Source organism: Schistocerca americana, chromosome 8, assembly GCF_021461395.2.
Source record: "Schistocerca americana isolate TAMUIC-IGC-003095 chromosome 8, iqSchAmer2.1, whole genome shotgun sequence".
In the NCBI taxonomy this organism is placed as follows: domain Eukaryota; kingdom Metazoa; phylum Arthropoda; class Insecta; order Orthoptera; family Acrididae; genus Schistocerca; species Schistocerca americana.
The window spans coordinates 437,631,298-437,644,837 of NC_060126.1; the positions used below are offsets into that span (position 1 = coordinate 437,631,298).

The following is a 13,540-nucleotide window of genomic DNA, read 5'->3' on the forward strand; positions in this document are numbered from 1 at the left end:
AGAGGAAATCACGAATCCAGTTGCACAACTCAGACGATACTCCATAGGTTCGCCGTTTGATTAGAAGTCAGTAATGAGCAGCAATGTCAAAAGCCTTCTGGAAATCTAAAAATATGGGATCAGTTTGACATCCCCTGTCAGTAGTACTCTTTATCTCATGAGAATAAAGAGCTAGTTGTGTTTCACAAGAACGACATTTTCTAAATCGGTTTTGGCTGTTTCTCAACAACTTTGTAAGTAGGCTGTAAGGTTTTTATGTTGGTAACGCCACGTAGCGCTCTATATGAAAAGCACTGACTGTGCTGTGTGAAGTCTGTGGCGGGTTGGCATTGTTGCAATAGTCGCTATTGTAGTGTTGGGCAGTTGGCTGTTAACAGCGCGTAGCGTTGCGCAGTTGGAGGTGAGCCACCAGCGGTGGTGGATGTAGGGAGAGAGATGGCGGAATTTTAAGATCGGACGATCTGGAAGTCCGTCCACATTGAAAGAGTAAATTTTTAATACTGCATGTCATGAACTGATATACATATATTATGACTTTTGAACACTATTAAGGTAAATACATTGTTTGTTCTCTACCAAAATCTTTCATTTGCTAACTATGCCTATCAGTAGTTAGTGCCTTCAGTAGTTAGAATCTTTTATTTAGCTGGCAGTAGTGGCGCTCGCTGTATTTCAGTAGTTCGAGTAACGAAGATTTTTGTGAGGTAAGTGATTCGTGAAAAGTATAGGTTAGTCAGGGCCATTCTTTTGTAGAGATTATTGAAAGTCAGATTGCGTTGCGCTAAAACTATTGTGTGTAAAAAAAAATGGCTCTGAGCATTATGGGACTTAACATCAGTTGTCATCAGTCCCCTAGAACTTAGAACTACTTAAACCTAACTAACCTAAGGACATCAAACACATCCATGCCCGAGGCAGGATTCGAACCTGCGACCGTAGCAGTCGCGCAGCTCCGGACGGAGCGCCTAGAACCACGAGACCACCGTGGTCGGCTATTGTGTGTAAGTTTAGTGTTGATCAGAATAAGTAAAGAGAGAAATGTCTGAGAACGTTCAGTTTTGCTCAACTGTTTGAAAAGCATATAACGTAGAGGTTTATCAGCACAGTCAATTCATTAATTTTTCTAAGGGGACGTTTCACCTTGTTTTCTGCAGGATGACTCATAATGTTTTAACACAGTATGTGTTCCAAAATCCTACTGAAAAACGACGTTTGCAGCGTATTACTGGTTGTGTATGACTGCTAAGTTTGGAGCTATTGTATCAGCTTAGTCTGAAAACAACCTAATTGGTAAACAACTGGACTGGAGGACTTACCTTTAGTAAGAGATTTAAGCTGCTTCACTACACCGAGGATATCTACTTCTATGTTACTCACGGTTGTTCTTGATTTTAGTTCTCGAATATTTACTGTGTCTTCATACGAGATAATCTAGCTGTAGCGTAAAATGGATTTACCAGAGGAAAACTGATGAAAATTGTATATCACAGACGGACTAATTCCACTGTGATTAGATATTTGGCAACAAAATTTTATTTAATGTGGGTTATTGAAATAGAGATTATCGCTTTACTGAAAGCATTTTACAACAAAGGCAATGTAGATGAGATTACGACAATTACTGAAAATTATATTCAAAAGATTTTTTCATACAATTTTGTGTGCCCTTGAACGAATCGAACCCCTCATAATTCCGAAAATGTATTGTGTTACACTGAAAATGCAGTTAAAATACACTACTGGCCATTAAAATTGCTACACCGCGAAGATGACGTACTACAGACGCCAAATTTAACCAACAGGAAGAAGATTCTGTGATATGCAAATGATTAGCTTTTCAGAGCATTCACACAAGGTTGGCGCCGGTGACGACACCTACAACGTGCTGATATGAGGGAAGTTTCCAACCGATTTCTCAGACACAAACAGCAGTTGACCAGCGTTGCCTGGTGAAACGTTGTTGTGATGCCTCGTGTAACGAGGAGAAATGCGTACCATCACTTTTACGACTTTGATAAAGGTCGGATTGTAGCATATCGCGATTGCGGTTTATCGCATCGCGACATTGCTGCTCGCGTTGGTCGAGATCCAATGACTGTTAGCAGAATATGGAATCTGTGCGTTCAGAATGTAATACAGAACGACGTGCTGGATCCCAACGGCCTCGTATCACTAGCAGTCGAGATGACAGGCATCTTATTTGCACGGCTGTAACGGATCGTGCAGCCACGTCTCGATCTCTGAGTCAACAGATGGGGGCGTTTGCCAGACAACAACCATCTGCACGAACAGTTCGACGACGTTTACAGCAGCATGGGCTGGCAGCTCAGCACCTTACAAGGAACGATTTGTGCGTTACTACATAGCTGGTCGCAACAGGTAATGGTTACCTCCACAAATCGAAAAGGTTACCCTTGACGCTGCATCACAGACAGGAGCGCCTGCGATGGTGTACTCACCGACGAATCCGGGTGCACGAATGGCAGAACGTCATTTTTTCGGATGAATCCAGATTCTGTTTACAGCATCATGAAGGTCGCATCGGTGTTTGGCGACATCGCGGTGAATGCACATTGGAAGCGTGTATTCGTCATCGCCATACTGGCATATCACCCGGCGTGATGGTGTGGGGTGCCATTGGTTACACGTCTCGGTCACCTCTTGTACGCACTGACGGCACTTTGAACAGTGGACGTTACATTTCAGACTGCTGCCCTGGCCAGCACGTTCTCCAGATCTCTCACCAACTGAAAACGTCTAGTCAGTGGTGGCCGTGCAACTGGTTCATCACAATACGCCAGTGAACTGTGGTACCGTGTTGAAGCTGCATGGGCAGCTGTACCTGTACACGCCATCCAAGCTCTGTTTGACTCAATGCCCAGGCGTATCAAGGCCGTTATTACGGCCAAGAGGTGGTTTTCCTGGGTACTGATTTCTCAGGATCTATGCACCCAAATTGCGTGAAAATGTAATCACATGTCAGTTATAGTATAATATATTTGTCCAGTGAATAGCTGTTTATCATCTGCATTTCTTCTTGGTGTAGCAATTTTAATGGCCAGTAATGTACTTTCTGCACGATCCAAAAATTTTCTGCGTTTAATATCCGTTGATAACGTGTACTATAAATCTTGTTCTGAAGCTGTAAGCTGTATTAACGAAACTATATTTAATAAGTGAGCGATGTAATAGTGTATTTATTTCTGACTGTATGTGACTGATTGTAATTATAATGAAAATATTGTAAATTGCTGGGTAATAGCCAAGGGAACTTTTTTAATGCATCGATAGGAAAGACGAAAAGGCAGTAGCTGTGCCGTTGTTTGCCGTTGTTTATCTTTGCGTATGGAGACTCTCTGTCGCGTTGCGAGCAGAGAGGAGCCAGAGTAGCTTGAGTGATGAAAGATCGTGGAAGTATTTGTTGGGCGCTCTCGCCGACGCGGTGTGCAGCTATGCTCGCGCCAGTGTAGGTGCACCTGATTCGTTAACCCGCGAGTGTTGAGAGCACGGTAGGAGTGGACTGGCGGAGGAAGCTGCAAATCTAACTGTTGCCTGTCCCATGATTATCCGTGGCTCTCCAGGCGATTCGGGCTTATCAAACTGCAGCAGCAGCAACAACGGCAGCTCAGCTTTGTCGTCGGCTACATTCTTGGTCTTCTGCACAGCTAAAACATCGTAAGACTGTTAACTGACAGATATAGCAATGTAAAGGATTTACCCAGTTACAATTTTATCGCAAAGTATGACTAACTTGCTATAGTTAAGACTTGTGGAGCACCTGTGTTGTCATTGTCATTAGACGTTAACCCTTTTCCTTTCCATGCAATCACCGAGTGTCGTAAGAATGTGAAAACTGATTAACTATTTACTGCCAGTTTTGTGTGTTTCCTAGTGACCAGTTTACACTCTAAATTTTCTGCCTCAGTAACTGTACATTCTTGTATTGCATAACACAGGCAAAAACTAATATGCAAATTTTAGTATTAACTTCATTTACTTAAAGTAACGTAAAATTTCGCTGGAAAAATTAATAACTAAAGATACAACACATATTAAGACTGCGCAGTATCATTTATTCTGTATTTAGTTCAGCGAGTGACTTCTGATGGCTTGGTATGTATCCCATTGCTGTTAATTTAAAAGTAAAATCAGTTGCTCACTTGCTTAAAGTTCACTCAACTCACACTTTCAAAAATTGAAAGTAAATTGCTTGGCTTTTTCTAAACTTTGCATTGCGTTACACTGAGGTTACTGAAAGTCGATTTTTACACGACAAAGCCAGTCATTTATTTAACCAGTAACTCCATTTAACTTTACTATCAAAATCTAGTACGAGGGTAATCCCAAAAGTAAGGTCTCTTATTTTTTACAAGTACAGAATTCTGTTTGTGTGGCAGTTGGTCACACTGTTATGAAGAGTGCTTCACGCGCTGTGTGCAAACGTGCGCACGTCGTGCTGAGGCGCTCAGTCTTGGCTTGGCAGCCGTTGAGAATGGAGCTCCCGTAGAATGAAACCGCCAAGTGCGAATTGCGCGCAGTTATTCAGTTTTTGAACGCAAAGGGCACTGCGCCGATTGAAACCCATCACCAATTGACGGAAGTGTATGGTGAGTCGTAAATGGATGTCAAAAATGTTTGTAAGTGGTGTAGAGAGTTTGCAGCTGGTCGGACCGAAATTCACGACGAACAAAGGAGCGGGAGACCGTCAATTTCTGAGGAGATAGTGTTGAAGGTTGAGAAAAGCATGCGTGATGATCGGCGGATCAACCTGGATGATCTCTGCACGTTGGTTCCTGAGGTTCCCCGAAGCACCGCTCACAGAATTTTGAGGGAAACATTGAACTACCGGAAAGTGTGCGCAAGATGGGTGCCACGCATGCTGACTGAGGACCACATGCATCAACGAGTTGATGCTTCCAGCGCATGTCTTCACCGCTCTTAGTGCTGTTGATACTATTTCTTTGAACTTAAGCCACATATGGTCTTCATGTACATAGTTTGGAAGGATTGGAGAGTATCTCTTAGAAAGACGTCACCCGAATTTTTAGCTGCTTTTATAAATAGATATATTTCGCGTTTAGTTTTGGTGAATTTCTTTGTTACGGAAGTGAGCCTCGCTACGACTGCATGTTCACTAATCCCTGTGTCCATCGTGATGCTCAGGATTATTTGTGGCTAAGAGGTCAAGTGTGTTTTCGTAACCATTTACAATTTGAATGGCCTCGTCAACTAAATATTAAAAATAATTTAAAAAAAGCATTTAGAACAATTACAGAATTTGTTTTCTATTTACAACAGGGTATGAAAATGTATTTTTGTCAACATGCGGAAGGTAGATTGAATTAACTGCCAACTGGAATTGTATGAATAGGGTACCTATTTATGATGAGACTCGAGTTTTCTTTTCTTTGAACTGTTCAGCAACTGTTTCATCTGAGACAGGAAAAAGGAGCCAGTTATTAATTTATTCCGGTTGTCAAATACAGCCTCTGCCCACACTAAGTCACAGGAACTATCTGCTTCAAAGTCGATTATGAGCTTACATTATTTTTACTTAAGTTGCCCTTCTTGTTTCCGTTGTAGTGCAGATGATTACAATTACGGCTTTTCCCTCCAGAACCTCAGATGCTTTCTCTGTGACTCTGTAAATACCAGAGCTAAACAATGTAGAACAACAATGTACGTTACAAACATAGCATTCTGTATTACTTCATTTCCTTATTTCTAACATTTTAAAATTGTAAGTCGACTTTAGATGACATGTCAATCATAGATGCTCTTATCTCAATTTAGTGCACGTATTTTCAGTTACGTATTGAACATTGTCCCACTACACTTCATTAAATAATGTTTTTAGAGAGTAAATTAATATGGAGTATGTCGTTCTTCTTTTCAAACATTCACACACCCATTTATTCTTTCCCTATTGTCTGTTGGGTATGCAGTTGTAGTAATTAAAGTAGGCACAAATGCAGTGATCAAAAAGAAATGATTAGTGTACATTCGCATTCTCGTTTCATCGTTCCTTTCTTGTTGCTCCCATGCCGATGGACTGTTTCTATCGCAATCAGTAAGCGTTGAAGGAAGCTACCGTACAGACAGAGGAATCTATATTTATACTTGGCAGAACTAATTACATACTGACATAATCGTCGGTATTGCTTTAGTTTCCCAAAAGTTATAAATATTTCGATTTCGGAAAAGAAGCTCTGTATTTGGCCAAGATGTCGAAGAAGAAGGTCCCTTACGTACTGGTTGTATCGAGTAAGGTGTGGTGACGGCGGGTTGAAAGCGGACACAGGTAGTGCGGGGACGGGCGTTCCTTACCTGATGGATCGCTACTCAAGCTACCTGGCGAAGGGGCAAGTGTGGCAAATGTTCGGCGTGGCAAACGTCCGGCATTCGAACTGGAGCCGAGCTCGCGGCCGCAGACTGTAAGTACCTGGCGTGCCAACGTCCGAGTGCTTCTCCTCGGTCACTTCCGGTGCGGTTCTCCTCTTGCCACCGGCGACGGTCGTTCGCTGCAGTACGGGAAGCCAGGATCCGTTTACCTTAAGGCTTTTCTCTTTCTTGTTGAAACTGTTCGCGCGTTTTTGTATTTCTACAGCTTCTCAGTGACGCTCTGGAGCACATCGGTTCCATTTTCCCGCAAGACATCACAAAGGTCTTCCGTGCATGTCTCACCACGAGCTATTTCACGTGGAATGGCGATTTCTACGAACAGCTGGAAGGCGTCGCCATGGGTAGTCCTCTTAGTCCAGTGGTGGCCAATTTCTTCATGGAACAATTCGAAGCACAGGCACTGGACTTGGCGACTTACAAACCTAGGGTGTGGTACAGGTATGTCGATGATACTTGCATTGTGTGGAGCCATGGTGAAGAACAGCTCGGTGACTTCTTAAGACACTTGAACAGCCTCCATGCCAACATAAAATTTACCATGAAAGTAGTAAAGGACAAAAACTGCCATTTCTAGAAGTGCTGATCACAAGGGATGGTGAAAATCTGTGACAAAGCGTGTATCGAAATCCGTTACACGCGGACCGATACCTGCACAAACTATCAAACCACCACCCGAGCCAGAAAAGAGGCATAATTAATACGCTCGTAACGCGAGCAGGAAGAATATGTGAGCCGCAGCACCTCGGACGTGAAATGCGACACCTGGAAAATGTTCTGAGGAGCAGTGGGTACTCCACTAGTTATATTAGAAGTGTATCAGAGCCATACACTCGGCGAAGTAAGGAATCAGAAAAAGAAATGTCGGGTACGGCCTTTCTGCCATACATTCCCAGAATGACGGACAGAATCGGCCGCATATTGCACAAACACGGCAAAAGACGATTTTCAAACCGACAAGGAAGATCAAAGAGTGCCTTAGATCGGTAAAGGAGAAAACGGACCCACTTGCAATGTCGGGTCTGCAGCTCATACAAAACAAAGTACTCAAAATCATAAGCAATGCTCCACGATACACACGCATCGTGGACCTTCACCGGGAATACCGACTTGAGACTCTCAAGGAGGTAATCCACAAACTCACCACAAGACTGTACAGAAACTCCAGACATTCGCAGAACTCGTTTATTCTGAATCTGGGGAACTACGACCACAACCATAGATGGAAACATACAAGACCAAAAGACATACTTGTAAGGACCTAACATCTATGGCCTAGTGCACGCAAACACAACGGTACAGGTGAGCCCCTATTAATCAGACGCCATTACTGGATATCCAGCTGGAATACACTGCCGAAAAACTGGCACCACGCAGGGAAGCCGTACCGGACACTGCATGCAGACAAGCTCCACACATCAAGGAGGCTGCAGCAACTGGGATACATCGCCATCGCTTGCCATGGTAATGATGCATGATACAAATACTAACAAATCTAACCTTGCATGAACTATCGCAGCTAGTAAGCCTCTACTGCTCTTACTACCCATCCCACTGTCGCAGATGTTTTTTTCCCACGGCACGAGCCTTGGCACTTTTTTCCCTCTGCTCTTCAAATTGCTACCCTCACTCGCGTTTCGCCCACGATCTATCACCTGATGGACCGTGTTAGTGCGTAGTCTTACCCAGACGCACGCATAACAGCACAGCCCAGCATCCTGTGATCCATTTACTAGGTAAGTAACATGTTGACGGAGGTGACAGTAGAACTTTTGGTTTGGTCACCACGTTGGTACGGTCGTGGAGGGGCCCCATCTCTATTTTCTTTAAAAAAAAGCTCGGCTCCAGTTCACCATCGGCAATGGAGGGTGAAGCTTTGACAATGCCAGCCACTCGTGCTTGCGAAACGCCAGTAAAATCATTAGATAAACGGCGGCTGAAGAACCCGAGACAGAATTCAATAGGCAATTTATCCATGTGGAATTATCTGAAAGGGAATATGATGAGTTCTCGTTTTTGGCTGAAGGTTGTCCTGCTGAGCTTGATGAAACTGACTGGTAAATAATAATACAGTTAATATGTCTTGCCAGTCGTTTGGTGAAGAAGACGTTTGCGTACAGTGATTTCTTCTGATAGCGAAGATGCAGATGATGAAGAATTTGTTAATAAAAAGCCATGAATAGCTCTGCTGCAGTCAGTTTCAGAAGCTTGGTTTACAATGCTGACCGAAAATCAAAATTTGATGGAGAAAGAAATGCCTCCAAAGTGAACGAAATATGGCTGCAATTCCAAGATGAGAGACATGTACGTCAAACGTGGAATGTATTTATACAGTGTTTTCACACTGCATAAATACAGTCCACATTTGTCGCATAACTGTCTCTAAGCTTATCATAAACCAGTAAAGATTTATGTATCGGCAGTGGCAAATTACTACTTGCCAAAATTGTTGTATAATTATTATTTTCTTGTATAAATGAATCTGCTTTAGAAATTGAACAGGAACTTGTGTTGGAAATCATATAGTTAAAAATGTTAACATTAAGAATCCTATTTTCTGTGTGCATTAACAAATACAGTTTACTGCTTCAAATAAAATATGTATAATGCTGAATAAAATGTTCTTGTTAAATAAAGGTGAAAGAAAATACAAAGCAAAATCTAGTACGTTTTCACGGTAAGTAAGACCGGAGGCCACACACGTGGACCTCCATTCATGCCTTAGTGAATCGTCATAAAATTATTTCATTTACATTTGTGTCACATTTATTTATTGGTTTGCTGGAAAATATGAAAAGAAAAATTTGGTGCAACTTTTTTTTTATCTCAGGAGTGAACAGGCTATAAATGAAATGTTATACATGTTTCTTCAAACTGTTATTAGAAAATGTTGAATGTTGAGGGGTGTCCTCAGTTGGAGTCCACTTGGCAGGTCTTTCTTGTGCAGGCTCCGGACTTTCCATCTGACCGGCAGCGACAGATGTTACACCCCTCCTTGTACGTAGCCCCGGGGGTGCAGGACACTTCTGGAAGACAAAACAGTTACCATTACTGCTGTGTCCTTTGTTTAGCTCGTTCACAACTTGTTCAGTCAGTGATAATGCCACAGAACCTATTATACAGTGTGTTTCAAATATACTATATTTCGAGAGGTGGTAGTATGGACCAAAACAAGTAACAAATGTGTGTTCTAAAAAGCGTACGTTCAGAGCTACGAGAACATGTTAGTTGTCATTAGTGTGAGAAACGTCTCTTATACTGTAAGCTATTTTGTGTTACGAGCGACCAGTAGAATACAGCAAGAAAATCAGTAAACAAATGACAACATATTATTCTGTTAGTCTGAAACACCGCAGCTTGCTTGCATATGCCCAGGACTTAGGCAGAATCGTGAATACGGTTTACAATAACAATACTAACAGATGCTTACTACATTCTATATCCACGGAAAATAAGAGAGGAATGAGTCCTGTCTGTTTACTGCGTTCTGTAGGTCGTTTATAACAGCATAGAACTTGTGGTAGAAGAGTAGTGTTTCACAGTAGCGGAATGAACAACTGCTCATATCCCGTAAGACCAGGTTCACATTCAAATAGGCAAAAAAAAAAGCAAAGATAGGAAATTTTTTTGAGAAAATGAAATTTTTATATTTTCAATAAAAAAAAACAGAAGTGCGCCCTTGATTATGGTATGATCGAGGGCCTGCGAGTTTGAAGTACGCAAACTGCGTGCAGTTTAGCCTCTCAGGAGTTATTTGAAATAAAAAATGGATAACATCGGTCAGTACTACATTAAATTTATGGGAGCTTATACCTTAACCACAATGAAACATCCTTAAATTTAATGATGTAGTGCTAACTCGAACTTTCAGTTCGGGTTTTTCTTCGCTTTTTATGGCTTTACAAAAAGAAATTAATACGAGGGTTGGAATTTTAATAGTGGCTACTATTTATTTACAGCTCGTAGAAAATAGATACGTGTTTCAAAGTTTTACTGATCTTCAAAGAGATACTTTTAGCAGTGCCAGTTGTGTTGACAGTTCGAGTGGCGCGGTGTATTGCCCGTCGAATTTGTATCAGTTCTGAAGCGAATGCCGTGAAATATTTCCTTCAGTATAGAAATCGAATTGAACTCACGAGGGCTTAAGTCAGGGGAGTGCAGTAGGTGATATAGCACTTAGCAGCCCCATAAGTCAAACAAATCAGTAACAGCTTGCACTGTACGTTCTTAAGCACTGTCCTGCAAAATGCTGGTCAGGTCCTGCACAAAGTGTCGTCTCTTCTGTCTCTAAGTTGGTCGTAGGTTGTGTTCCAAAAATGAATAGCATAGAGACAGAATTGATGACACTTTCTGCAGGACAATGCTCAAGCATGTACAGTGCGAGATGCTATTGATTTGTTTGACTGATTGGGCTGCTAAGTGCTATACCACCTAGTGCACTCCCCTGACTTAAGCCCTCGTGAGTTCAACTCGATTTCTATACTGAAGGAAATACTTCAAGACATTCGCTTCAGAACTGCTACAGATTCGACGGGCAATAGACCGCGCCGCTCGAACTGTCAACACAACTGGTAGTGCTAAGAGCATCCTACGACTCCCACATCGCTGGCAACGGGTTATACACAATACTGATGACCACTTTGAAGGTCAGTAAAAGTTTGAAACACGTATCTAATTTGTACGAGCTGTAAATAAATAGTTGCCACTATTAAAATTCCAACCCTCGTATTAACAAGTTTTATATATTATAGGTATAAATTCCCAAGAAAAGTTAACATGCTGCGGGCAGTTTCGTTAAATGGCTTCTCGAGAGAAAACGCATATGAAATTTAGGGAAAACTTTCATATGTATTATTAGTTCAATTTGCATAAAAACTAAACGTTACTATGTATTTCTGATGTCGCTGAACACAGATCTGAAGTTAGAATTTGAAAATTCAAAACAGTTAGTCCAAAACTTACTTCTTGACGAGTTTTGACCAAAATTTGACCCACATTAGTTATGTTTAGTCTGTAATCCCAGGATCATATATCAACCCCTCATCTAACTCGAATTGTTGCTGGAGTGCAATTTTGTCGTTCTTTTTGGCGGAAAAAGCCGATCCGGCTGAGCTACATAAATTATTTTGTGAATGTGCGTCATGGCACGACAAGTTTTCTACCTGAGACGGACGACGTCTCAGGCTGAGAAAGTTCCCACGCCGGCCATTACACTGCTTCGAACAATTTGCTGTAGAAACATTTGTAAGACAGGGATTAAAAAACCGCCGCGTACTAACATTCTAGACACATACTTCTTTCAAAAATGCAATAAAATATCGAATTTTCGACCATTTTGAATGAGGACGTGGCCGTAAGGTACGCATTTTTTTTTTGAGCCAGCAGTCTTCTGACTGGTTTGATGTGACCCGACACGAATTATTCTTCTGTGCCAACCTCTTCATCACAGAGTAGCACTTGCAACCTACGTCCTCAATTACTTTCTGGATGTATTCCAATCTCTGTCTCCCTCTACTGTTTTTGCCCTCTACAGCTCCCTCTAGCACCATGGAAATTATTCCCTGATGTCTTAATAGTGTCCTACTAACCTGTCCCTTCTCCTTGTCGGTGTTTTCTACGTATTCTTTTCCTCCCCGTATCTGCAGAGAACCTCCTCGTTCTTTACCTTATTAGACCTCATAATTTCCAACATTCGTCTGTAGCATCACATCTCAAATGCTTCGATTCTCTTCTGTTCTGGTTTTCCAACAGTCCATGTTTCTCATTCATACAATTGTTAGAAATTTCATCTTCATGTCAACGCCTATGTTTGATACTAGTAGACTTGTCTTAGCCAGGAATGTGCTTTTTGCCAGGGGTAGTCTGCTTCTGATGTTCTCCTTGCCCTGTCCGTCATTGGATATTTTACTTCCTAGGTAGAAGAATTCCATAACTTCATCTACTTCGGTGACGACCAATACTGATGTTAAGTTTCTCGCTGTGCTGATTTCTGCTACTTCTCATTACTTACGTCTTTCTTCGATTTACTCCGACTCCATATTCTGTACTCATTAGACTGTTCATTGCATTCAGCAGATCATGTGACTTTCTTCACTTTCACTCAGGATAGCAATGTCATCAGCGAATCGTATCATTCGTATTGAGAGTTGGCAATAGTCTCTTAGGATTTAAAGGTTGGCTACAGCGTGCATACACAAGCTCTGGAATCTAAGATATTGTTGTCGCACTTCGCAGAGCACGGATCAACTAGTGGCAGTTTTGAAGCCAGTGTAGGGGCCCGCCTGCTATGGTGCGCACATGTGTTGGGCGAGGGGTCGTCGCCGAGCTGCTGTACTGCCGTGTCCGCCAGCAGCGACACAGGATTTGGTATTGAGTTGATATTTTTTATAATTTGCAGCACGCTTATTAATTTAAAGAAAAGGGTTTGTGTATGTGCGTAGCAGCAGACGGTAATTTTGATAATGATACGACCTGAATGCTTAAGGGAAACCATTGTTAGGCAGATAGATTAAGTATTGATTTTTTTCATTGATTTCTTTTTTAATTGTCGGGAATTGTTTCACTATGTATTTAATTGAGAAGTATTTCAGTCTGTCTCAAGAGTTTGATTAATTTGTAATATTGCTTTAATGCCACTGGAGCAGATTTACATACGAAGCGATTGTTCAAAGAACTTCTAGCGTTTTGTTAATTGAATGAGAAACAATCGCTTTCAGAATATAGCTTTTTTAAAAAAAAAAGAAATTACGTGTTTGGGTTATCATTTATCGAGTTTAGATTTGACAAAACCCTTTCTCTTGAATTATATGTAGTTGTAGTAAGGAGCAGCAGCCGCAGCAACATCAGGAACCGCCATACAGAACATGCATTGCACTCAGCATGAATAATAGGTTTTTTATGTTTTTGTCAAATAATGGAATGCAGCAGATCAAGCAGTGGCAGCAGAAAGACCAAGTAAGTTATTTGTTGTGCACAGGAAAAAAAAGAAAAAATAGTTAGACGATCTCTGTAATAGTAAAGTTAACAAGAGTACAAGCACGAGATTTTCCGTAGAAAACACGAGATAAGAAGATAGAGCTCGCGACTTTCACCTGTCGACATGCCTGCCAGGATACTTTTTTTTTTTTTGGATGAGTCGTAG

General features: G+C 41.6%; 1 protein-coding gene across 1 annotated transcript in view; it reads right to left on the minus strand.

Annotated features, from left to right (window-relative positions):
• Positions 1-9,147: 9,147 nt before the first annotated feature.
• The window catches only part of LOC124544997 (pacifastin-like protease inhibitor cvp4), a 53,655-nt gene continuing 49,262 nt past the window's right edge, over positions 9,148-13,540 (minus strand). The window contains exon 4 of the mRNA XM_047123753.1: positions 9,148-9,425. Coding sequence (XP_046979709.1) covers positions 9,310-9,425 — 116 coding nt within the window. The 3' untranslated portion in view covers positions 9,148-9,309. The remainder of the gene's footprint in view (positions 9,426-13,540) is intronic.